Raw genomic sequence first — 26347 nt, 5'->3', positions numbered from 1 at the left:
GTAGGTGGGAAGGGACTGGACAAGGGGAGAGAGAAGGGAGTCAAGATAACGAGAAATGAGTTCCGTGGGGCAGGAACAGGCTGACACGATCGGTCTGCCAGGACAGTTCTGTTTGTGGATTTTGGGTAGGAGGTAGAAGCGGGCCGTCCGAGGTTGGGCGACTATCAAGTTGGAAGCTGTGGGAGGAAGATCTCCAGAGGAGATGAGGTCAGTGACAGTCCTGGAAACAATGGCTTGATGTTCTGTGGTGGGGTCATGGTCCAGAGAGAGGTAGGAGGAAGTGTCTGCGAGTTGACGCTCAGCCTCCGCGAGGTAGAGGTCAGTGCGCCAGACAACAACAGTACCACCCTTGTCAGCGGGTTTGATGACAATGTTGGGGTTGGACCTGAGAGAACGGAGTGCAGTGAGTTCAGAGAGAGACAGATTAGAATGGGTGAGAGGAGCAGAGAAATTGAGACGGCTAATGTCACGCCGACAGTTCTCAATGAAAAGATCAAGAGAAGGTAAGAATCCAGAGGGAGGGATCCTCTCCCCCCGCGCCGCGCCCCCCCCCCCCCCCCCCCCCCCCCCCCCCCAACCTTAAACCAGCTTATATTTCACCCCTCTCCTAACTATGCTTCAGTTCTGCCGAAGGGCCGTGAAGGCTCGAAACGTTAACTGATTTCTTCTCCACCGATGCTGCCAGACCTGCTGAGTTTTTCCAGGTAATTCTGTTTTTGTCCTGGGGGTTACCATTGACCAGAAACTGAACAGGACAAGCCATGTAAATACTGTGGCTACAAGAGCAGGTCAGAGGCCAGGAATCAAGTGATGAGTAACTCGCCTCCTTACTCCCCAAAGCCTGTCCACCACCTACAAGGGACATGTCAGGAGTGTGATGGAATACTCCCCACTTGCCTGGATGAGTGCAGCTCCCACAACACTCAAGAATCTTGACACTGTCTAGGACAAAGCAGTCCGCTTGATAGGCACCACATCCACAAACATTCACTCGCCGACCACCGATACACAGTAGCAGCAGTGTGTACCATCTACAAGATGCACTGCAGGAATTCACTAAGGCTCCTTAGACAGCACCTTCCAAACCCACGACCACTACCATCTAGAAGGACAAGGGTCGCAGATAAATGGGAACACCACCAGCTGGATGTTCCCCCTCAAGTCATTCACCATCCTAACTTGGAAATATATCACCATTCCTTCACTGTCATTGGGTCAAAATCCTGGAACCCCCTTCCTAACAGCACTGTGGGTGTAACTACACCACATGGATGCAGCGGTTCAAGAAGGCAGCTCACCACCACCTGCTCAAGGGCAACTAGGGATGGGCAATAAATGCTGGTCCAGCCAGCGAAGCCCACATGCTATGAATAAATTTGAAAAAGAGATTTTAAATGCAATACACTGCAAGCCAGCAATGATGGTGGTGATGGAACAAGATATTGGCATTGGACTTGGAGTTGGGGTTGGGAAATGAAGGCTAAATGGCAAGGAGAAATTTGCAGAAAATCAATCCAAAGATAATAAAATGGTTAAGGGTTTTATGATCAGTGAGAAGGAGCGAACTGGCTCCTCTCTATTCAGCCTCCTCGGTTGGTCATAACAAAGGTCTAAGTTTCTTTTTCATGAGGATATGCCTTTTCCGAATCCAGATGTATTTAACTATTTATATAGTGAGCAATAAGGAGCCAATCAAACAAGGTTTTCTTAGTTAAAGAGAGAGCAAATTTATTAACCACTAAACCCCAGAAGAAAATAATACAAATGCGATGTCTCACACACACAGGTATCAGAAATAAAGGAAGTTACAGTCCAATAAAAAAAATAGGTTAAAAGAATAAAAGGTTAAGTGTGCTTTCATTTTCCTTGAGGCGTAGATTTTTAATATTGCAGCTGATTTAGGTTAGCTGCTTTCTTGGAAGCAGTCAGATGTAGAGGTTGTTGCAATTACTACGCGATCTCTTCACTGGTAGGTTTCTGATAGTTAACTTCTCGAACCGGATGACACACTTTTTTCTAAAAGAGAGAGAGGGAGAGAACACAACTTTTCAGCCTGTTTCCTCTGCTGAAAACTTCCTTGACACTCCCTGTGTCACTTCCAATCTCTCTGCAGTAGCTGCAGACTGGACTGTTATACTTCACCCATTGTGTATTTCCATGGGGCTTTAGGTGGGCCTGTCTGTGGCAGCCATTGTTTCAATATCTGGCACTTTGCATTTTAATTTTAGATAGTGGCGAGTTTCAATGGATCTTTGAATTATAGGAAATGTCCATCCCCTCACACTTCCCTGAGGGTGTCTTGTTTGCTTTTTCACTTTCCCCTTGGAAGGCAACCATGCATTTTTAAATAAATTGTTCTGTTTCATTTCAAATTGCAAAATTTTCAGTCAGTTGCAAGTTGATAAGTCATATTTTCAAAATTAAGGGAACCAAAGCCTCATGACACCTCTGCATCACAAGAAATGAAATACTTTTCACTCTCGTTTCATTATAAGATAAATAAAAAACCAAGGTAAGAACATGTAAAAAAAAGTTTTAAAAAAACATGCACTCCTATTCATTCTCTCACTCAACATGCAACTGTTCTCCTCCACTCTGGTCTTGATACCCTGATGACCCTAAACGATGTTAGGACCTGGATAACATGTTCTTACCTTGGTTTTTTCTTTTCACGTTGTTGGTTACAAACAAAACCTGTCTTCACTTGAAAAGATAAGGCTGTGGTCAGGGTTGTGAAGTTGCTTTTTTTTTTGGATGGTAGGCATGGCGGAGAATTTTGTCAGCCTGTGCCTGTTCCTTGCTGTAACTCCAGACTAAGTATCACCTAAGGGGTTTGGTTAGTTTACCTGGCTGTTAGCTCCCAGATTGCTGGTAACAGCCAAGCTGCTCTTGGTTACCTGTAGGGGTGTTCTGTGCTTCTCACTGGCCCTGCCTTCATGCTGTTAAGCACAGAGGTTTTTGACATCTAAACCTTTTGGATTGTTAGCCTGGTTTGTTTGAATCAGTTTTAATCCATCACTGTCCACCTCTATAGCTTATGAAATTTATTAGCTCCAATCTAAGCACTCTTACAAATCTGATTTATAGGAGATTAGTGGGCTATAATTGAATTTTTGCCTCCTGTAGCAATTCTGGTTTTGCACCTGGCCCTTCATTTTTAGTGAACTTTAAGACAGATGAAACAGACCAAGTTTTATCAGTGGTTAACGCTCCATGAATTTCACTGCTATTCCCCTTGTGATCTCCAGAAGTATTACTTGCTTTGGTGTAGGTTGTCCTCTCTTCCTCTTTTTTGTTTTGGGTGTGGGCAATGCCCTAACCTGTTCCATGTCCCCTGGAACACTACTGCCCCCAAGTAGATGTTCAGCTTCTGTTGTACTCCCTGTGGCTCTTCAACTGAGTGGGACATCACCCTCACTTTTTCTTGGCCTGTTTGGGAGTTTCCCTAGTTTCTATTTAAACCTACCATGAAGGTGTCTGCTAAACACATCACTGGCTCGCTTGCTTGATCCTTTTTAACCTTTACAGGCCCTTCGTGGACCTCTTTTACTCCTGCTGACCTGGCTTCGGCCCTTTTAAATTACAATGGCTGTTTCTTAGCTACTACAACTCCCGCGGATTCTAAGATAAAAGCAAAATACTGCGGATGCTGGAAATCGGATACAAAAACAAAAATTGCCGGAAAATCTCATGTCTGACAGCATCTGTGGAGAGAAAGACGGTTAATGTTTCGACTCCGTATGACTCTTCTTCAGAACTGAAGAGAAGTAAAAATGTGGTGAAATATATACTGTTTAAGGGGGGTGGGACAGGTGTAGCTGGATAGAAGGCCAACGATAGGTGGAGACAAAGGAGAGATTGCAAAAGATGTCACAAACAAAAGGTTGAAGGGGTGTTGACGGTGGTGATACTGGCTAAAAGAGGTGCTAATGGTGACATTAAGAGTAGAAAGCAGAATGAGCAAGTGGCAGATGGCCCTAGTGGGGTGGGGGGTGGGGGGAGGGGACAGTGTGGGGGCGGGGAAAAACATCGAAATAGGCTAAAAGGTGAGAATAAAACGATGAATGGAAATACATTTTTAAAATAGGTGGGAAAATATATATCTTTTTAAAAGTTAAAAAATTAATATTTGAAAAAAGGGGATCAAAAAGGGGTGAGGATGGAGGAGAGAGTTCATGATCTGAAGTTGTTGAACTCAGTGTTAAGTCTGGAAAGTTGTAAAGTGCCTAATCGGAAGATGAAATGATGTTCCTCCAGTTTGCGTTGAGCTTCACTGGAACACTGCAGCAGGCTAAGGACGGACATGTGGGCATGAGAGCAGGGTGGTGTGTTGAAATGGCAAGCGACAGGAAGGTCTGGGTCATGCTTGTGGACAGACTGAAGGTGTTCCGCAAAGCGGTCACTCAGTCTGCCTTTGGTCTCTCCAAAGTAGAGGAGACTGCATTGGGAGCAGTGAATGCAGTAGACCAAATTGAGGGAAGTGCAAGTGAAGTGCTGCTTCCCTTGAAAGGAGTGTTTGGGCCCTTGGATGGTGAGGAGGGGGGAAGTAAAGGGGCAGGTGTTGCACCTTCTGCGATTGCATGGGAAGGTGCCGTGGGAGGGGGCTAAGGTATTGGGGGTGATGGAGGAGTGGACCAGGGTGTCCTGAAGGGAACGGTCCCTACAGACCGCCGGCAGGGGGGGGTAAAGGGAAGATGTGTTTGGTCGTGGCACCATGTTGGAGTTGGCGGAAATGGTGGAGGATGATCCTTTGAATGCGGAGGCCTCTCCCCACCCCACCCCCACTAGGGCCATCTGCCACTTGCTCATTCTGCTTTTTACTCTTAATGTCACCATTAGCATCTCCTTCAGCCAGTATCACCACCATCAACATCCCTTCGATCTTTAGTTTATGACATCTTTTGCAATCTCTCTTTTGCCTCCACCTATTGCTGGCCTTCTATCCAGCTTCACCTGTCCCACCCCACTTAAACAGTATATATTTCACCACATTTTTTACTTATCCTTAGCTCTGAAGAAGAGTCATATGGACTTGAAACATTAACACTGTCTTTGTCTCCACAGGTGCTGTCAGACCTGCTGAGTTTTTCCAGTAATTTTTGTTTTTGTCCCATGGATTCTATCCTGATCTGTTTTACTTCTACTGGACTAGCCTCGGCCTTTTTAAGTCCCAGCAGCTCTTCCCTGCCTACCTCAACTCTCACGGGTTCTATTGCCCCGTGTAGGACATCTGAACCTCCTGCTAGCTTTCTCCCTCCTTTTCAGCGTTTTAGACTGTCCTTGACCTTCAGGACTATTCTCTAGCCTGCCTCGGCTGCCTCTAGATTCCCAAAAAAGGTCTCAGCTAACCAGACAGCAGGGTCATCTGTCTGCTGTGCCAGTTCCGCCACCTCTGATAGAGTTTGTTTGGCCATAGACCGGGTTACCCCACAGTCAGTATAGAAGCCAGGCATACTCTCCTTCAGCTGTTGGGTCTCCCTGACCACAGTCTGCTCTTCTGAGACTACTGAAGATGCTGTCACTTTTGATCCTGCCAGGCCATTGCTGAGGCGTAGGTCGACCCTGTCCACAAGCAAACTGGGAAGACTTCCATGGTCACTGGGTTGTACTCCAGGTGTACCCGGTATAAGGGGATGGGTATGTACCCCACTTCAATATTCTTTACCAACACCTTGGCACTTACTGCACACTCTGGTGGAAAGGTCATGCCTTTTCCCAGCAGTAGAGTTTGGCTTGCCACTGTATCCCTCAGTATCACTATAGGCTTACTTGCCTTCCTTTGAGGAGATGTGGCCACACTTTCTTTTGCTACCGAATTCTTGTAACTCTTAGGGATATTTTTAAACACACCCACACTCAGTAGTGTATCTACAGGGATTTGCTGCTGCAGTCAGAGCCATAGCCCGGTCTGCTATGCTCTCTCTCTCTCTCTCCTATTTTCTGAGCAGGGTTTGTGTGCCACAACAAATCCCACCGGTTTTTCCTGTAATCTCCGGCAGTCAGCATGGAGGTGTCTTGCCATGTGGCAGTTAAAACACACGGGCTTCTTGGCTTCACTTCTCTTCTCAGCACCATCCTTTCAGGCCTGAGGAGGGCCCCCTGTGTTTCTAGCTGTTCCTTCCTTCCTGGGGTGCTCAGTTTCCTATGACTCTTCCACCTTCTTCTAGCCTTCTCAATTGGCTGGGGTGACGAGGGAAGGGTTCCCTTTGGGATGAGGGTTTGTGGATAAGCTCATAATCATCGGCTAGCATTGCTGCTTGCCTGGACCCTGTTACACCCTATTCCTCTATGTAGGCTCTTATTGGAAGGGGTATGGAGTTTTTGAACTCTTGAGAATTATTTCATGAAGGTTTTTGTAGGTGGCCTCAATTTTAAGCACTCGTACCCACAAGTCAAAAGTGAGCTGTTTAAGCCGTTTAAATTCCGGGTACATCTGGTCAGGCTGTTTCCTGAGGGTACGATATTTCTGACGGTACACCTCCGACACTAACTGCGCACTTAAAATGGCCCTTTTTGATGCCTCATAGTTTGTGCCATTTTCCTTAGGCAGGAGGCAGTAAACCTCGTGAGTTTTTCCCATTAGCTTACTTTGCAACAGCAGGGGCCAGTGTTGGGTTGCCACTTGAACTGCTGGGCTACCCTTTCGAAAGAGATAAAGAAGGCATCCAGGTTCTCTTCATCAAACTTAGGGATCAAATGGGAAAACTTGAATACATCAGCCCTTAAACCTAAGTTAGGTGTGTCTTCAATGGACACAGTGGGATCCTGCCATCTCAGCCCGAGCTGTTTTAATTTAAACTCCCTTTACTATTTCCTGGAATTCTGCTCCTCCTGTTCCTGCCTCTCTCCCTTTCCTGCCTCTTTCCAGTTCCAATTTTTGCTACTGCAATCTTAATTTTTCTGCGGCTAATTTATCTGTTTCAGTGCCCTCAATTTCCACCTCTAGATGGTTCACCCATTTTAAAATATCTATTTTTCTAGCTTTCAGGCAGAACTCTACCTTTAAGTGCCTAGCTACACCTTTTAATTGTTCCAAGGACAGTGCCCTTAACTTCTCACCAGTTATCTCATCTTGCTGTATGAAAGCGTTGACTTTGAATGTGAGCATTATAGCACTTCAGTATTACAGACCCAAGAAAACCTTTTGCAATTTTTAAATTGTTTTTGAAGGAACAATTTACTTTCCCCACTCTAATTCTTTTGTCAGTCTGTGGGAACAAATTACAGGTACAAGCTCTGAATTCTGTTATGAGCAGGTGAGGAGTGAACTGGCTCCCCTCTATTCAATCTACTTGGTTGGCCACAACAAAGGTCTAAGTTTCTTCTTCATGAGGATATGCCTTTTTCGAACCCAAACGTGTCAACTATTTATGCAGTGAGCAATAACAAGTCAATCAAACAAGTTTTCTTGAGTTAAAGAAAAAGCAAATTTATTAATCACTAAACCAGAGGAAAAAAATTGATAAAACTGTGATGCCACACACACAGGTATCAAAAATAACAGAAGTTACAGTCCAATTTTGAAAAAAAGTTCAAAGGATATATGGTTAATAGCCATTTGGTAGTACAGAACTTGAATATTGCTGAAAAAAGAGTCTTGCATGCATCAGGACACTTCAAGAATACCAATATAAGGGGAAAACAACAATTTATACTGTATGAAGAATGCTGATTGGTAGAGGTGTTGCCATGGAGAATGCACCAATGATGGTGACTGACAGTTAATTGCCAAGCATTATTTGAAATTTAAACCAGGCAGCTTGACCCTGAGGAATGAGTCAGTGAATGGCTGTCACTTATTTGTTTAGCAGAAACAGGCACAATGTGTGTTCATGTTCTTTCTATCTGCAAAGAACAGGGCCCTGTGTATAAATATATGTAGCTTCCAGTACATGCAAATGCGCCACGCTGTGAGCCCAGCTGACGATCAAATGGGTTGTCGGTGTAATTCTTAGCACACTGAGGATTATTTAGCAAATGTTGTCTAATCACGGAATCGCGCCGAATCACGGAATCACATCTAATGTTGGACATTGTGTTTTGAGTTTTGCAAGCACGGGTTGGCTGGGTACGGTCTGTATCTTGCCCACTGAACAGCGGCTCGGACATGCTGTTTAATACGATCCGCCAGTCTTTGGACAGTCTACAAACCTAGCATCACACTGGCATTGAAATTCATGTACCACATTATTCATTTGTCAGACAGGCAGAAAGTCTTTTTGGCTTGATGGCAGCATTCTGTTAGTGGCGAATACCACTCGTGTTGCTACTGCATAATAGCAGCGTGAAACAGCCAGCTTCACCTGTTGCTCAAATTTTTGGGATACTTTGCCCTTCCAGGGTAATCTGAGGTAAACTGGGCACTTTGCGGGGCCGAAAGTGACAGCCTTGGGCCCGCTTTCATGAGTTTGCATGATATACAGTGCAAAATGATCTGATCAGGGTAGCCATTAACCTACAGGATGCCTTTGCGCCCTATTTCAGCATTAAGCTTTCATGGTGAGCAAATGGCTCCTGCCCTGTTTACAAGGTTGCCGATAAGACCAATCTTATAGTGTGTAGAACTATAAGAATCCCAACGCATATATTGACCAGTGATGGTAGACTGTGGTAGAGAACCCCCTGGCAGATTTCTCAACTTGGACGTCAAAGAAGGGGAGTTAATTTGACTGTTCCATTTCAAAGGTGAATTTGAGCATAGGATGGAGCCCATTAATATGTGTAAGGAAATTATTACATGCAGCTGCAAATGTAAATATAGCAAACGTACCATCCATATAATCGGAAATATGTGAGGGGTAGGAGACTAGGTGTTATTCCATCAAAGAAACATTTCTCATTGGAACCCAACGAAGATGTTTGAGAGAACTGGGCATAGTGGAGATCACATAGCAACTCCACCTATTTGGTCGTACATGGTGTCATTAAAACTGAACTCAACTGCACGAGTTGCCGAGTTCATAAGTTCAGTGAACACATTCACGCAGTGGTGGTGGGTCTAGATCGCCATGATTATAGTGCTGCAGCGCAAATATTTATGGCTTCCTTAAGTGGAATATTGGTGAATAGGCTAGCAATGTCAAATGAGCACATAGACACAGCATTGATATCGATGTGCAAGACCTGCATGGCCTTCGCAAATGTGAAGGAGTCCTTCACTGTGTATGTAGAAAACTTGGTCAAAACTGGTTGTAACAATTTGCCCAACCATTTGGCCAATTCATGTCATGCAGAACCGGTCAGAGATAAGATGGGATAAGATAAAGGGACAACACTTTTGTGTACCTTGGGCAGCACATACACGCGTGGATGTAGCAAACTGTGAGGACGAACCCTGTCATATATATCACGCAGTAGCTCAACGCTCTTACACAAGTCCAGCAAGCGTTTTTTTAGCTTACTTTTGAGCAAGGCTGTCCGGCCATGTTGAGTGGCAGGTCCAATGGATATGAATTTGGACTGTCATTAAGAATGGTGTGCATGCCTTTGATATAGTCACGCTTGTTAAGGATGACTATTTCTGTCCCTTTATCATGTTTACTGATGTGTACCAAAAACAAAAATAGCTGGAAAAACTCAGCAGGTCTGACAGCATCTGCAGAGAGGAATACAGTTAAAATTTCGAGTCTGTATGACTCTTCATCAGAACTAAGGAAATATAGAAATGAGGTGAAATATAAGCTGATTGAGGAGAGTGGGACAGATAGAGCTGGATAGAGGGCCAGTGATAGGTGGAGGCAAAGCAGAGATTGCCAAAGGTGTCTTGGACAAAACAACAAAGGGGTGTTGACGGTGGTGATATTAGCTAAGCAATGTGCTAATGGTGACATTAAGGGTAGAAAGCAGGACGAGCAAGTGACAGATAGCCCTAGTGGGGGTGGGGTGGAGGGGAAGGGATCGAAATAGGCTAAAAGGTAGAGATAAAACAATGGATTGAAATAAACTTAAAAATAATGGAAATAGGTGGGAAAAGAAAAATATATTTAAAAAATTATAAATTATTGGAAAAGAGGGAATCGGAAAGGGGGTGGGGATGGAGGAAGAGAGTTCATGATCTAAAATTGTTGAACTCAATGTTAAATCCGGAAGGCTGTAAAGTGCCTAGTCGGAAGATGAGGTGCTGTTCCTCCAGCTTGCGTTGAGCTTCACTGGAACATTGCAGCAGGCCAAGGATGGACCTCAACCCCCTCCCATGGCACCTACCCATGCAACCGCAGAAGGTGCAACAGCTGCCCCTTTACTTCCCCCCTCCTCACCGTCCAAGGGCCCAAACACTCCTTTCAAGTGAAGCAGCACTTCACTTGCACTTCCCCTCAATTTAGTCTACTGCATTCGCTGCTCCTCCCTGTCGTTTGCCATTTCAACACACCACCCGGCTCTCATTACCACATGTCCATCCTTGGCCTGCTGCAATGTTCCAGTGAAGCTCAACGCAAGCTGGAGGAACAGCACCTCATCTTCCGACTAGGCACTTTACAGCCTTCCGGACTTAACATTGCGTTCAACAACTTCAGATCATGCTCTCCTCCATCCCCACCCCCTTTCCAATTCTCTCCCCCCCCCCGCCCCAAACCCCTTTCCAATAATTCATAATTTTTTTAATATATTTTTCTTTTCCCAACTATTTCCATTTTTAAGTTTATTTCCATCCATTGTTTTATCTCCACCTTTTAGTCTATTTTGATCCCTTCACCCCCCACCCCACCCCCACTAGGGCTATATGTTGCTTGCTCGTCCTACTTTCTATCCTTAATGTCATCATTAGCACATTGCTTTGCTAATATCACCACCATTAACACCCCTTTGTCGTTTTATCTATGACATCTTTGGCAATCTCTTCTTTGCCTCCACCTATCACTGGCCCTCTATCCAGCTCTACCTGTCCCACCCTCCTCAACCAGCTTATATTTCACCTCATTTCTATATTTCCTTAGTTCTGATGAGGAGTCATACGAACTCGAAACGTTAACTGTATTCCTCTCCACAGATGCTGTCAGACCTGCTGAGTTTTTCCAGCTATTTTTGTTTTTGTTTCATATTTCCTGCATCCGCAGTATTTTGCTTTTATCTTACTGATGTGTATGTCCGGGTTGGTCTTAAGGCCTTGCAATGCTGTATGATGTTCACATTGCATTTGAAAGTCAGATAGATCATTCGGAATCCAGAAATGTGCATGTGCTAGATCAGCTAGGCGTGCTTTCAACGATTCAGCGTCTTCAGTCGATGCTGGTTTGTGGCGGGATAGTTGGGAGTAGAGGAGTTCAAACTCAACAAATACCTCTTCCCGTTTAATTTGGGATGAAGGCACACTGAAATTGAAACCGTGCACAAGAACCAACTCCTTGTTTTCTGAGAGTACGTAGTCAGAGGATTTGTTACATGTTTAGTGGCATCATTAATTGCGTTGCCAAACTGCTTCCACTTAAATGAGTTTATGGCACAGACGTATTTCAAACAGGTACTGTTTATGCTGCAGTGATCTATTGAAGCAATATAGCAGCATAAACAGATCAAATGGAAAAATGAAAGAAATTTGCACACCTCAAACCAAGCACAGTGAAGGGCACAGCGTAAATTAGTAACCCTATCACCAATTGCTCAATCTCATTGCATAAGTTTTCACTCGATCCCATTTTAGCATTATCGATGGGTTTGGAAATGAAAACTAGCACACCTTGGGTTTAGTACACGCTTGGAGAAATTCAATAGATAGCTTACCTGAGCTTTGCTTACCTGTAAGTTGAACTATGTTGTTGCTATACTGACTTTGGTCTTTGTACCTCTCAGGTATACAAATAGTCATCTGGTAGTGCAGAACTTGTCTCTTTTTTCAGCAATACTCATGCCAACACTTTTCATCATGGACTCATGACACTTGCATGAATACCAGATAAGGTGAAAACAGTTTATACTGTATGTGAAGAGAGTGCTGATTGGTTGGCAAGTGGACTCTGATTGGTAGGGTGTTGCCATGGAGAATGCATCAGTGATGGTGACTGACAGCTAACTGCCAAGCAGTGTTTGAAATTTAAACCAGGCAGCTTGATCCTGATTGGTCAAGGCATTGCCCTGAAGAATGGGTCAACGAATGGCTGTCACTTATTTATTTAGCTGAAACAAGTGTAATGTGTGTACATGTTCTTCCAATCTGCAAAGAACAGGGCCCTGTGTATTACTATATGTTGCTTCCAGTACACGCAAATGCGCGACACTGCGAGCTCCTATACCGTCCGAGTCACGGTGAACGACAGCGAAAGAGGATCACCTATGGATCGGGACTTCTTCGCCAGGAGGATCCTGTTGAAGGCGTGCGGCTTCGAAGCTCCGGAGATCTACACCCTGCAGGACTTCCGCAAGGCTGGTTATTTCGACGTGACGTTCAAGTGGGTGGCAGACTGCGTCCAGCTCCTGAGGGTGTTCGAGGAGAAGAGAGACCTGCCGGAGATGAAGATCCTGACGGCGGAGCCGCACTTTTCTCTGCCGTTGCAACGGGAACGTGTGGTGATGGTGCATGTGTACAACCCCTTCGTCCCTGTCGCCGACGTGGTCACCTTCCTCACCAGGTACTTCGATAAGGTGGGGAGCGGCACCGAGATTCGAGACGACTTGGGGATCTGGACAGGCAAACGCCTGTTTAAGGTCACGCTGAAGACCGATGGTAAGGGAGCCATTTTCCACCCTCCTTCCAGTTTCGCTATCGGGGGAAACCATGGCTACCTGGTCTACGCTGGGCAACCCAAGCATTGTCGCTCATGCGGCAAGGCTGGTCATGTGGCGGCCAACTGCAGCGCCTCCCTCTGCAAGATCTGCAAACAGGAAGGGCACCAGACAAAAGACTGCAAACAGGCCAAGTGCTGCAACCTGTGTGGCGAGGCAGGTCACCTCTACAGGACCTGTCCCAGACGCTGCCGTACTTACGCACAGGCAGCCAAAGCCGACGAGGGGGAAGCAGAAGAAATGTTTCGTGTCACTCCAACCACCAAGGCCCCCAGGGAGCTCAACGGAACAAAGGAGGACACAGAGAGAGACAAGGTGGAGAAAGAGATTGAGGCAACAGAGAGCAAATCAACGGCACCACCCCCTAAACCTCCCAGTCCTCAGGACAGCGAATCAATGGAGGAGGAGGCAGCAGTGGAAAAGCAGCAGGGGGAGTGGCGGACGGTGAAGAACAACAAAAGTAAGAAGGAGCGAAGAAGAAGCAAAGGCATTTCCCAGAGAAGCGGCAAGAGACGTCTCCCATCCGACATGGATGACAAGGGCAGCAGCTCTTCGGACGATGAAGTGCCAGGGCGGCACCGACAGAAGAGGCGGCAAAACTCCAGGGCGTTGGAGGACGAGCCACCCGAGCTCCAGAAAATTGGAGACAACAAGGAGACCAGCGCACCCCAACTTTGCCTGCAACCTGAGGAGGCCAGTTCACCACAGCCCCTGGAATCTGGGAGCAGTGAGGCAATCATCGCACCCCAGCTCCAGGAAGCCGGGAACAGCAACACCCCAGAGGGGGTGAGTTTTGGAGAAGCTTCTCCAGCAAAGGTCATCTCAAAACCCGCTCTCTACGTGAACCTCCAGATGCCACCTGAGCAGAACACTGCCAAGGAGATCTACCTCAGCCCATCCAAAGTGAAGGAATTTGAGCTCACTACGGGTATGAAGGAGCAGACTAAAGGTCTGGGACTCTCAGAGACAGTGGGTTTGGTAGGAGAATAAATGCTTTAAAATGGGTTTAAAGATTGTATCCATAAATGTGCGTAGCATTAAATCTACTACGCGATGTGTTGCGACCTTGGACTACCTAGCCAAGGTCAAAGCTGACCTGTTGTTTCTGCAGGAGTGTGCGATACCGCACCTCAGCTCCTACAGGCAATGGTCACGATGGTGGTCCCATGGGCCATCGATCTGGTCGGGCGGAAACGACTCTCATTCCTCCGGCCTGGGTATTCTGCTGCGGGGAGGCAACTTCACCGTCTCCGAGGTTAAGGAGGTGGTGGCCGGGCGACTCCTCGTAGCAGACGTAATGTACAAGAACGCTCCACTCCGGTTAATTAACGTGTATGGCCCGGCACAAGGGGCTGAGCGGCTGGAGGTTTTTCAGCAGCTCCCACTGCTGCTGGCGACCTCCAGGCCGGTCATTCTGGGCGGTGACTTCAACTGCATCATCGACGCGGCTGGACAATCCAGCAGGGCCGGCAGCAGATTGGACGCTACGTCCAGATCCCTGATGGAAACAGTTAAGGATGCCAAGCTGCACGACGTCTTCAGCAACCCTGCAGACGGAGCGCAGCGTAGATACACCTGGTCGCGGCCAGACGGGTCCGTTCGTTCCAGGATAGACTTCCTGTTTGTGTCCCGTGCATTCACAGTCAGATCCACCGAGGTCAAGCCGGTGTTCTTCTCTGACCACTGCCTCCTACTGGCGGACTGCCACTTGGAGAAGGACCTGAGGGTGGGCAGGGGGGCATGGAAGCTAAATGTGCAACTGCTGACCCCAGAGAACATTGAGGAGCTCAAGAGGGATTACAAAGGTTGGAGAACCGTGAAACCCCTCTTTGAGTCCCTGACACACTGGTGGGAAGCGATCAAGGGAAACATCAAGAGGTTTTTCATCCTCAAAGGCACCCAGAAAGCTAGAAAGGAACAGAGGGAAATGTCCCGACTCCAGAAAAACATGCAGAATCTGCTCCGGCTGCAGTCGATGGGGGTCGATGTCAAGGAGGAGCTCCAAGAGGTGAAGAGCCAGCAAGCCTCGCACTTTGCCTCGGAGGCCTCCAAGATCATCTTCCGTTCCAGAGTCCGCTCCGTGGAGCAGGATGAGACGCGCTCACGTTTCTTCTTCCAAAAGGTACACAGAGAGAGCTCTGTGATCAGCAGCCTGAAGGAAGAAGACGGCTCAGTAAAGTCATCACGGTCCGACATTTTGAGGATCAGCAAATCCTTTTATGCCGGATTGTATGACGTGAAGCCCACGGACAGCACGGCCTCCCAGTCCTTCCTGTCCTCTATCACGGAGGTCTTAGACGACAGTACGCGGGAGAGCCTGGACAAACCGCTAACTGCTGACGAACTGACTAAGGCCCTTGAGTCCTTCGAGAAGAGTAAAACTCCCGGAAGCGACGGCTTACCGGCGGAGTTGTATTCGGCTCTGTGGGACTTGATCGGCCCAGACCTGCTAGGAGTGTACGAGAGTATGCTCCTGGCCGGTAGTATGTCAGAATCCATGAGGAAAGGCATCATCACCCTCATCTACAAGCACAAGGGGGAAAGGGAGGAAATTAGAAATTGGCGACCCATTTCACTGTTGAATGTGGACTATAAGATTCTGTCCAAGGTCATTGCCAATCGGGTCAAATCCGCTCTGGAATTGGTGATTCACCCTGACCAGACCTGCTCTGTGCCAGGCAGGAAGATCTCTGACAGCCTCGCGCTGCTCAGGGATACGATTGCCTATGTACAGGACAGGGGTGTGGATACCTGCCTCATCAGCTTGGATCAGGAGAAGGCCTTTGACAGAATATCGTACACCTACATGGGGGATGTGCTCTCCAAAATGGGGTTTGGGGAGGGAATTCGAAATTGGATCCAACTGCTCTACACTAACATCAGTAGCGCAGTCTCAATCAATGGGTGGGAAACAGACAGCTTTCCGATTAAATCTGGAGTCAGGCAGGGCTGTCCTCTCTCGCCTGTTCTTTTCGTGTGTTGCATAGAACCCTTTGCCGAGTCCATCAGGAAGGATCCGGGCATAAGAGGAGTGACGATCCCAGGCAGTGGAGGCACTCAGGTAAAAGCCTCCCTGTACATGGACGACGTCGCCGTCTTCTGCTCGGATCCGCTGTCGGTGCGCAGACTGATGCACATCTGCGACCAGTTCGAACTGGCCTCGGGAGCCAAGGTAAATCGTGGGAAGAGCGAGGCCATGTTCTTTGGGAACTGGGCTGACCGATCCTTTGTCCCCTTCACTGTCAGGGCTGACGGCCTGAAGGTGCTGGGGATATGATTCGGAGGGACCGGGGCATGCGTTAGAAACTGGAAGGAGCGAGTGTCTATGGTGAAAAGGAAACTGGGCATGTGGGAGCGACGCTCCCTCTCCATTGCGGGTAAGAACCTGGTCATCAGGTGTGAGGCACTCTCGCTGTTGCTGTACGTGGCGCAGGTCTGGCCCATTCCAGACTCCTGCGCGATGGCGATCACTCGAGCCATCTTCCGCTTTATCTGGAGGTCGAAAATGGATCGTGTCCGCAGGGACGCGATGTACAAGCCTCTAGATAAAGGGGGAAAAAACGTGCCCAACATCGCCCTCATACTGATGGCCACCTTTGTGTGTGGCTGCATCAAGCGGTGCGTAGACCCTCAGTACGCAAACACCAAGTGTCACTACGTGCTGAGGTTCTACCTGTCCCCGGTGTTGCGAAGGATGGGTCTGGCCACGCTGCCGCGGAACGCTCCAAGTAGTTGGACCGTGCCGTACCACCTGTCCCTCGTGGAAAAATTTATGCAGAAAAACACCTTTGACCACAAGTCCATCAGGCAGTGGTCAGCACGTAACGTCCTAGAGGCCCTGAGGGAAAAGGAGAGGGTGGACCCTGTGGGATGGTTCCCCGAGCAGACTGTCAAAGTCATTTGGCAGAATGCCTCATCGCCAGAACTTTCCAACAAGCACCAAGACGTAGCTTGGCTGGTGGTGAGAAAGGCCCTCCCCGTCAGATCCTTCCTACACGCCAGGAGTCTCACCCCCTCTGCACGTTGCCCTCGAGGTGGCTGTGGTGGGGAAGAGACCGTTGTTCACCTCCTTGTGGATTGTGCCTTTGCAAAGAAAGTCTGGAGAGAGATGCAGTGGTTGCTGTCGAGGTTCATCCCGAGCAGTTCTGTGACACAGGACTCTGTGCTCTACGGGCTGTTCCCAGGGACACACACCGAGACAAACATCAACTGCAGCTGGAGGATCATCAACTCGGTGAAAGACGCGCTTTGGTCTGCCCGAAACTTGTTGGTCTTCCAGCACAAAGAGTTGTCCCCGACCGATTGTTGCGGACTGGCACAATCCAAAGTCCAGGACTACGTGCTGAGGGACGCACTAAAGCTTGGGGCAGCTGCCGCAAAGGCGCAATGGGGAAGGGTCGCTGTCTAAGACCTTTCTGCCACAGCACACCGAGAGACTGGGAACTGTTTAGAGCCCCTCGGGCTGTACAGCTCAAAATGAAAGGCTGTAAATGATTGTAATATTGTTTGTACTGATGCACCTGGTGATACATTTTGTAAAAGTTTAACCTGGATTGTACCCTTGTAATGGTGTTTTTGAAATGGTTTGGAATGTGATTGAAGATATTTTATGAATAAAGTATATTTTTGCAAAAAAAAAGACACTGCGAGCTCGACTGACTATCTTAAATTGGTTGTCAGTGTAATTCTTATGCACTGAGGATTATTTAGCAAATGTCCGATCGCGGAATCACATCTAATGTTGGACATTGTGTTTTGAGTTTTGCAAGCATGGGTTAGCTGGGTGCAGTCTGTACCTTGTCAGTTGTGAGCAGCAGCCGCGACATGCTGTTTAATACGACCCTTCGGTCTTTGGGATGTACAGCCTACATACCTAGCATCACACTGGCACTGAAATTCCTATAGCACATTACTCGTTTGTGTGATAGGCAGAACATCTTTTTATCTTGACGGCAGCATCCTATTCGTGGTGGATGCCACTCGTATTGCTACTGCATAATAGTAGCATGAAACACCTAGCTTCACCTGTTGCTCAAATTCTAGTAGATTCATGTCCATTTGCCAACCAATCAGCACTGTCTTCACACACAGTATAAATTGCTGTTTTCCCTTTTTTATATTGATATTCTTGCAAGTGTCCTGATGAGTGCAAGACAAAAAGCTTTGACATGTCTCTTTTTTTCAGCATATATAGTTATGTGCCCTTTTATTTTCCTTGAGGCATAGATTTTAAACATTGGAGCCAATTTAAGTCAGCTTGGATGCGCTCAGATGTAGAAGATGTTGCGAGGTTTCAGTTCGCTGGTAGGTTTCTGATAGCTGACTTCGCGAACCAGGTGACACACTTTCCAAAAGAGAGGGAGAGAATGCAGCTTTTCAGCATGATTCCTCTGCTGAAAACTTTCTTGACGCTCCCTGTGTCACTTGCAATCTCACTACAGTAGCTGGAGACTGGCCTGTTACACTTCACCCATTGTGTATTTCCAAGGGGTTTTGAGTGGGTCAGTCTGTGGCAACCATTGTTTCAATATCCAGCACTTTGCGTTTTAATGTCTCTTTCTTAGAAGATGTCGAGTTCTGATGGGTCGTTGAATTATTGGTAATGTCTGCCTCGTCATGCTCCCCTGTGTGTGTCCTTCCCTTTGGGAGGTGGCCTTGCATTTTAAGTAGTCTGTTTTGTCTCATTTCAAATTACAACATTTCTAGTCAGTTGAAAAATCGTATTTTCAAAATTAAATGGGCATAGCCTCGTGACAAGGGTTTTTGCAACAGTTAAGGTTAGGAAAGGAGGGAGGGAGATGGGGCAATATTGTAAGGTGCTTTGATGACAAATGGGATATGAAGCTTGCAGCACTGTAGGTCTCAAAATGGCAGTCCTTCACTTGCCCATGTAAGGCCATTGCTGAATGTTTCAGGATGTATTTGGCTGCAAGATCTGCGAGGCAAATTTCATCAACCTGAATTAGATTTTCTTGGAAAAAATAACTGCTTCAAAGAGCAAACATTTAACAGGCTTAAGTTGCAAATGGACTGAATTGTAGATAAAAGTTAATTAATACAATTATAACCCTATTGTCTCCATTGGCTCAATTAAAATTTTACCAAAATTTCATTTTTTGTATGTTTTCACAGCCCGTGATGCAGATGAGAGAGAGCAGTGGATTCATGCATTAGAGGATACCATTCTTCGTCACACTCTGCAGTTCAGGGTGAGTTCCTTGTATTGGGTTGTTGTAAAATTGCAACGTCTCTGTAGATATTAATTTCTGTATTTTTTTCATTGAAATTATGCTGTTGCAATTGAGTTTAAAAGCAATGTGGTGTTGAAAATGAGTGCTTGTGCATCAACACTAGTCGCACTCGTAATAAAATGGAGTATAATGATGAATGAGAGCTCTAAATGTTGACTTTGTATCACTGCAGCAGGTTGATACTTAACAAGTTGTAGCATAAAGTCAAATGTTGGAATTTATATGAGATGTTTTGGAGGGGGAGGTTTAGACTTGTACTCCTCCTGTTGGACAGCTTCAAGCCTGAGGATATTTTTTTCATGTCGGGGATTTCTAATTGAAAGGAGAAAAGCCAGCAAAATCTGTAATACCTCAATGTTTCAGTTCAGTTTTTTCTGCTGTAAACACTCGAATCTGTTACCCAACAGTCATTTTAGTTTCAATATTTATAGGGAAGCAGGGAGGGAGCAGTGTACATGTTAGCAGCTGGGAAACCAGGAACTAATGGAAAGGCAGAAGCATCTGCTGAATTGAACATCAGGAACTCATTAGGATTTTTAAAACTTCATTTTCCACCTCTTTCCCCTCCCACGTCCCACTCCACCAATCCTAGCAGATGGCCATATTGAAGGTTGTGTAAGATTTTGAATTCGGAGCTGCAGATATCTAAGATAGGCAGTACAACGATTTGTAAGTCATTTTAAGATGGTTTTTTAGGAAGCAACAGCTTAGATACGATGTGTTAATTAATTAGACAGAGAAAGTATACAATCCATGACGGTTGCGAGCAGTTTACTGATCCCAGAGGACGAATGGATGGTTGGCACAGAGTTTGTTGATCTCTGTAGCTTGTGATAGCAGCATTCTGCTCTCTAGTCAAAGTGTTAGCAAACTCTTCCCTCTGTCGTCGTCCTCCTCCTCCTCCTCCCCCTCTATCTGAAGAAGGTGGCTGCCTGATGAGCACTGCCAGCTCTCCAGCACTGCCCCCTGTCCCTGCAAACTTGTTAATATACCTTTTTTGCTGGGGGCTGGTAACTTGCCTAATGCCAATCATATAATCAAACCCATCTGATCAATGGGTGCAGGACAGGTACCCAAAATGTCAGAGTGGTTACCTCTTCCTCTGTTCGTCACTCTGCTCAAGTTCAGCTTTTTAGATTACATCATGCTAAGCGTCATACCCTGGCCTTTCTAAACACTTACGTAAGTAAGGGGTTACACAAGACACCATCCTACAAATTTAGCAATGTCAACATGGCAGCCTGAACCAAGTGACGCTGATGTTTCCAGATAATGTTTAGAAGTCGAAGCGTTTAGGAATTGCTTTTCCAGAGAGAGAATCAATGAGGTTAGCTAATTTTGCAAAACTTCTATACTATGCAGAAAATACCAGTTTATTAAAGACCCCAATTTCTTACAGTTGGTTGGCTGCCAGATGGAAAAGCCTGTGGTAGGAAGCAGTTACCTGACCAATGAGGATAGTCCCTTGCTATTGAGAAGATTGGGTTTTGGTGTGGAGGGGGAGGCTTGGACCAAGGTAGTGAGGATGGAGGGAGAGACTGCAGGGGTGTTGGGTTTGAAGGGGTGGGGGTGGCATTCAACTGCCCTGTAGGGGAAGGCATTGTGGAAAAGCTGCAAGTCGGGGGATCACAGCACACTGGGTTTCAACACCTTGTGGAGGGTTTAGAGGTTGTTTAAAATTTTCCCTACTGTCCTTTTCAAAACCTCATACAATGCTGAGTCATTTGGATCAATTCCTGCTCTGGACCAGAGTTGTGCATTTTTAAAATTTGTTCATGGGATATGGCATTGCTGGCTGGGCCTTGCCCTTGAGAAGATGGTGGTGAGCCGCCTTCTTGAACTGCTGCAGTCCATGTAATGTAGGTACACCCTCAGTGCTGTTTAGTTCCAGGATTTTGACCCTGCGACAGTGAAGGAATGGCTATATATTTTCAAGTCAGGATGGGAAGTGGCTTGGAGAGGAGCTTCCAGGTGATTGTGTTCCCATGTGCCTGCTGCCCTTGTCCTTCTAGATGGTAGCAGTTGTGGGTTTGGAAGGTGATGTCTAAGGAGGTTTGGTGAGTTCCTGCAGTGCATCTTGTAGATGGTACATAGTGCTGCCACTGTGTGTTGGTGGTGGAGGGAGCGAATATTTGTGGATGGGGTGCCAATCAAGCGGGCTTGGCTCAGTGATATCCCCTTCAATCAGAAGGCTGTGGGCTCAAGCCCTACTCCAGAGACACGAGCATCATCTAGGCTAAAATGTGCAATACTGAAGAAATGCTGCACCACTGGTGGTGCCATTTTTTAGATAAGACATTAAACTGAAGCCCTATCTGCCTTCTCAGATGAATGTAAAAGATCCTGCCGCTTTATTCCAAGAAGTGCAAAGGAGTTCTCCTAGTGCCCTGGCCAATATTGATCCCTCAGTCAACAACACTAAAACACATTATCTGGTCACTGCTGCTTGTAGTTCTTGGCTGTGTGCAAATTGTCTGCTACCTTTACCTACATTACAAGAGTATCTGCACTTCAAAAGTACTTTATTGGCTTAGCGTGCTTTTGGATGTCCTAAAGTCATGAAAGGTGCAATGTACCTTTCCTTACAAGGTCTTGTCCAGAGTTTGGTGGTTCTTCCATCATGTTTATACACCTAGGGAAATTTCTTGTTTTATGTGCCCAGTTATGGTTTTAGACTTTTAAATGGTGCAGTTGTAATATATTTTCTTGAAGCAATTCTATAAAAGCTTTTGCAAATTTACTTGTTTTTCAGCAAAACTTTGATCTTCGAAATTCATTGAATTACAATTGCAGCTTTTGCACATTTATGGGTTTTCTTGGTGTTTTTCATTGTCAGATGACACTAAGTCCCAGTCACAGGTAGCTGATGCAGGCACCCAGCTTCCAAGTCATGATTGACTCTTTTAGATCATCTTTTTTGTTCTGCTGACAAGTAATTGCATAAGCATGAAACTTGCTGCTAGGTTCAACAAAACAGATTGTTGTCACCATTTCACCATTTAATACATTCTTCCAAGTAAGAAAGGTGGCCCTCAACCTCTTTGTAAAGTGACTTAGAGTTCTAATGTGTCTAAGAAACATGATGGAAGCGGAGATTAGTTATTTCATGTTTTGTTAGATCTGGTCCATTGCCTAAGTGACTTGAAGGAATCATACCGAGTATTTGCTTGCAGTGTTTTGATGTGACTGTGCACTTGTTTGAATTCCAATCTTCAGTGCTATGTATTACTTCGGCATTCATATGAATAGGTGAAGAAGAATATTGGATTAACCCCCTTAAATGATGCTACTCATTCTTTGCATGTATTTCACCTTCCATATACAAAGTTTCTCTCTAGCTACCCTATCAAATCTCTATCATTTTAAAGACCTTGATTAGATCACTCCTTAATTAAAGGAATACAAACCAAATTTACATCTTTCTTTTGGTTCAGTGACTAAAATGATACTCCACATTGGATCAGACCAAAGCTCTGTTTAACTGAAGCATCACTTCCTCACTTTCCCACTCTCTTGAGATAAAGGCCAAGGTTTCATTACCTTTTTTGATTACTTTTTGTATCTATGCGCTAGCTTTTTGTTACTAGTAAATGGCCACTTTAATTCTAGACCAAGAAGAGTAGATTGATGCTGATATGTGTCTGTTTTGAAGGAATAGATTGTTTAAAATTTGGATCGCTAATATTTTGTCGTTAAAGTAAAACTCTAAAATATTCATATGGCGAAATTGCAAAATCTTATATTTAGTGCATAATCTTGAAAGAATTATGCACATTGTTTCATTGGTAAGATAGAAATGGTATCAACAGTATTCAAATATTGGATCCGGATTTTGCAGCCAATGGCAAACAAATGTTGCTCGCAGTTCATTTTGTTTCCAACTGCCCATAGACATTTGTGGACCTGAGAGTGGCAATTTATGGGTGGGAGTCTGAAACAACACCGCATCCTCTACTGGGGATCTGGAACTGGTGTGAGCAGGGCAACAACAGCATGTCTCCTCAACCAGTTGGATTGGGGAATCCTCACTGAGGCACAACAGTCCAAACCAGGAAGTGTAATTTAGCATATTTAATTAAATGTAAAATCATCTACAGCAAGCAAAATAGAGGGAGAAAGAAAGATGGGATTAAGGGAGAGAAATTAAAGAGACAGAATATGTAAACGATGTATGTTTTAATTCTCAAACAATAATTAACTAAAATCTGAAGGAATGAGACTCTTAGAAGTTAGTTTTCAGTGGCAGAAATGTTTGCCAGTAATTATAACTTATCACACTGCTAGAAATTCATTTACACTTGAACGAACAAACCCTAACATTTTCTGAGATAAAAGCAAAATACTGCGGATGCTGGAAACCTGAAACAAAAACAGAAAATGCTGGAAAAGCTCAGCAGGTTTAACAGCATCTGTGGCGAGAAAGGCAGAGTTAACGTTTTGAGTCCATATGACTGAAGAAGAGTCATACAGACTCGAAATGTTAACTCTGCCTTTCTCTCCACAGATGAAGTTAGACCTGCTAAGTTTTTCCAACATTTTCTGTTTTTGTTCCTAACTTTTTCTGGCCTGTTTTGTTTTATCCGTTCCTGGGAAGTAAGCATTGCTGTTGCCCATCTCTAACTGCCCTTGAAAATGGTGTAAAAATGCCTACAATGCTGTTAGGCCCAGCAATAGTGAATGAAGGGCAATAAAGTTCCAAGTTAGCTCTGTGTGTGGCTTGGAGAGGAACCTGGAAGTGATGGTGTTCCCATGAGTCTGATGCCCTTGTTCTTCTAGATGGTGTAGGTTGTGGGTTTGAAAGCTGTTGGCGAAGGAATCTTGGGAAGTTGTTGCAATGCATAGAGCATATAGTACACACTGCCACCATTGTGTGCTGGTGGTAGGGGAGTATAGTAGGTATCTAGTTGGTAAGTACCAATACTTCATGCCCTTGCATGTATTACAATGCTAACTCTATCAGTGAGGTATTGTTGTAACACAGGAAGTTTTATTGAAGGTGGAATTAGGCATGTGTTCACTTTTTTTGATAATATCCTAGGTTAACATTTTAATAGGCTGGACTCACACACAAACTCCTTTGTTTATACCTAGCTCCCCCTTTGAACGTAAATTTTCCATTATATTACTAGTTTTTAAAATTTTACCTCTCCTAACAATAATCCTTTCATTCCTTCTAATAATAATCCTTTCATTCCACCAATTTTATTAGTAATAGAAACATTGCTTGACGTCTGTCAGCTAAGTGCAAGATTTTACCCATTCTTTTGAATGGTTTATTTAACAAATGCAAATGTACTCTTTACCTTCTATCCTTACTGTTCACCCAATTAACATCTCAAAACTACTCTACGTCAAATCACCCAGACTAGCTGATTTTAATCCAATTAAATCACACATAGATGCGCGCACACACACACACACACACACACACACACACACACACACAGACCCTACTACAATTCCAATTTAAAAATTATTTCCAATTACATTGTAGACATTAATATCTCTTCATGACAGCTCTCTCAAGTACTTTTATATCTATATCTACAGCAGTTTCATAAAATATCGCATTCACATATTTTATAAAGCCATTGTATGATTAAGAATATGTTCTTTTAGGTGTACAGTGTCAATTTGAATATATATCTTCACACTTAATTCATGCATTCACTTCACCTCAATGAATGGTGCCTGTGGGTGGGACATATGTCCCTTTTGCTGAGTACAATACAGGTTGGGAACATGAAGGACATTTATTTTGCCTCGTTAATTGGATTAGTTAGGGTGGGCGTGGGGGAAGCAATATGCCGAGGGGGTAGGTTGTGTTGAGTGGGTCCCCCGAAGAAGCCCCAGACGTTTCCCCAATCCCAGGTGGGGACCAAACATTGCTTGATTTGATTGAACAGACATCCCACATGAGTTTCAACCATGTGTGAGTGAGGATGCACTTGGTACAGAGGGGATTTCATCTTGCAGCTGGTAATGAGAGTTGTGTTAACCTCATTGTAGAACAGTTTTTTTTCCCCAGTGTACAAGCTCAGAAGGGTCTGTCTCCATGTGTTTTGACATTTTCCCTCCCTTACCTGTTGGATTAGGTCACATTCTCAGGCTTCCTTTTCAGTCTTTAGCCATGCAGTAAGGTAGAAAAGCTGGAGATGCATTTGCAAGAAGGTACTGTGGAGTGAAGGAGAAGTTCCAAGGGGGTTGTTGGTTGTGCTGAAGTCTATAGAGCATTTTGGAGTCCTGGAGTGCTTCATCTGAAGTTAATGATGTTAGTCATTATTAAGAACTTGGGTCTGCCACAGTACGTAGTATCTCCTCAAATTCTGAGATTTAAGCCAATTCCTTTAGTGGTCTGATTGCCTGCCTTTTACAGAAGTTGACTCCCACTACCCTGTATCTGCTAATGCAGTAGTAGAACACGAGAGTATAGTAGTGAAATGCTTTTGTGATCTGGATCTTGTCATTTAGTTCAGCTCTTAAAACCATTTTATTCCACAGTACAGAACATACACAACTATGCAATGTCATTGAGAACTCCTAAACAGCATACCTGCATAAAACATCTCTCAACTGCCACTGGGTTGACCATTTTTTTTGATCTCTTCTATCCTTTGGAGAGAGATCTTTTAATAACAGAAAATAACAGAACCAGAAAGGCAGTAGGGGAGGTGGTGTGAAAGGCTATTGACAGGGATTAGGATGGGAAAGAAGGCTGTTGGCAGGGATAGGGATTGGATGTTGGCTGTGAAGGCTGTCAGCAGCATCAGGAGGATGATAGGTATATTGGCAGAGATCAGGGTTGATGGGGTGTTGGTGAAGGCTGTTGAAAGGAATCAGGAGCAAAGTAAGGCTGTAGACATCGATGGGGAGGGTGAGGACCCTCTCGCCATTATCAGTGGGAATGTGCAGGGTGCACTGGGGAGCATGCCCAAGAGTGGGAGGGGATATCCTAGCTCAAGGGAGACCTTAAGACGACTTTGTAAGGTCTGGAGGAGCAAATCTGTCCCTCGCATTTTGTAAGGAAACCTGAAATAAACTTTAAAACTTACCTCTGAGCCTCTTCTGCCCCAAGATCCAATTCCCATCAGGTCTGCCTGATAAAGGGGCTGACACTCCTTCCCCTAGACTTAAGGTTGAAATTGCAGATTGGCCCTGGTGGCAACAAAGTTTACAAGGATAAAACCTTGTGGGACCTTCTCAGTAACTTCTATTTTTTGGGAGAAATATTTATACTCCAATGCACATTACATCTATTTGCCCACTTGTCTATTGTTGAATTCTACTATTACCAGCTAAAATATCTGTCAAAAACCCTCAAGATTGGAATGTTAAAATACTAGCTTAGTTTAACTTCTTACAAAAAGTAGCTTTTTCCC

The 26347-nt window shown here is 45.2% G+C and overlaps 1 protein-coding gene across 5 annotated transcripts in view; it reads left to right on the top strand.

The window, feature by feature from the left end:
* The window catches only part of osbpl9 (oxysterol binding protein-like 9), a 279318-nt gene that overhangs the window by 108083 nt on the left and 144888 nt on the right, over positions 1-26347 (top strand). For all 5 annotated transcript variants that reach the window (XM_078561122.1, XM_078561121.1, XM_078561120.1 and 2 more), the window contains exon 4: positions 18850-18926. In XM_078561122.1, the coding sequence (XP_078417248.1) occupies positions 18850-18926 (77 nt within the window). The remainder of the gene's footprint in view (positions 1-18849; positions 18927-26347) is intronic.

Source organism: Cetorhinus maximus, chromosome 17, assembly GCF_964194155.1.
Source record: "Cetorhinus maximus chromosome 17, sCetMax3.hap1.1, whole genome shotgun sequence".
NCBI lineage: Eukaryota > Metazoa > Chordata > Chondrichthyes > Lamniformes > Cetorhinidae > Cetorhinus > Cetorhinus maximus.
This window is presented reverse-complemented; position numbering and strand designations above follow the sequence as displayed.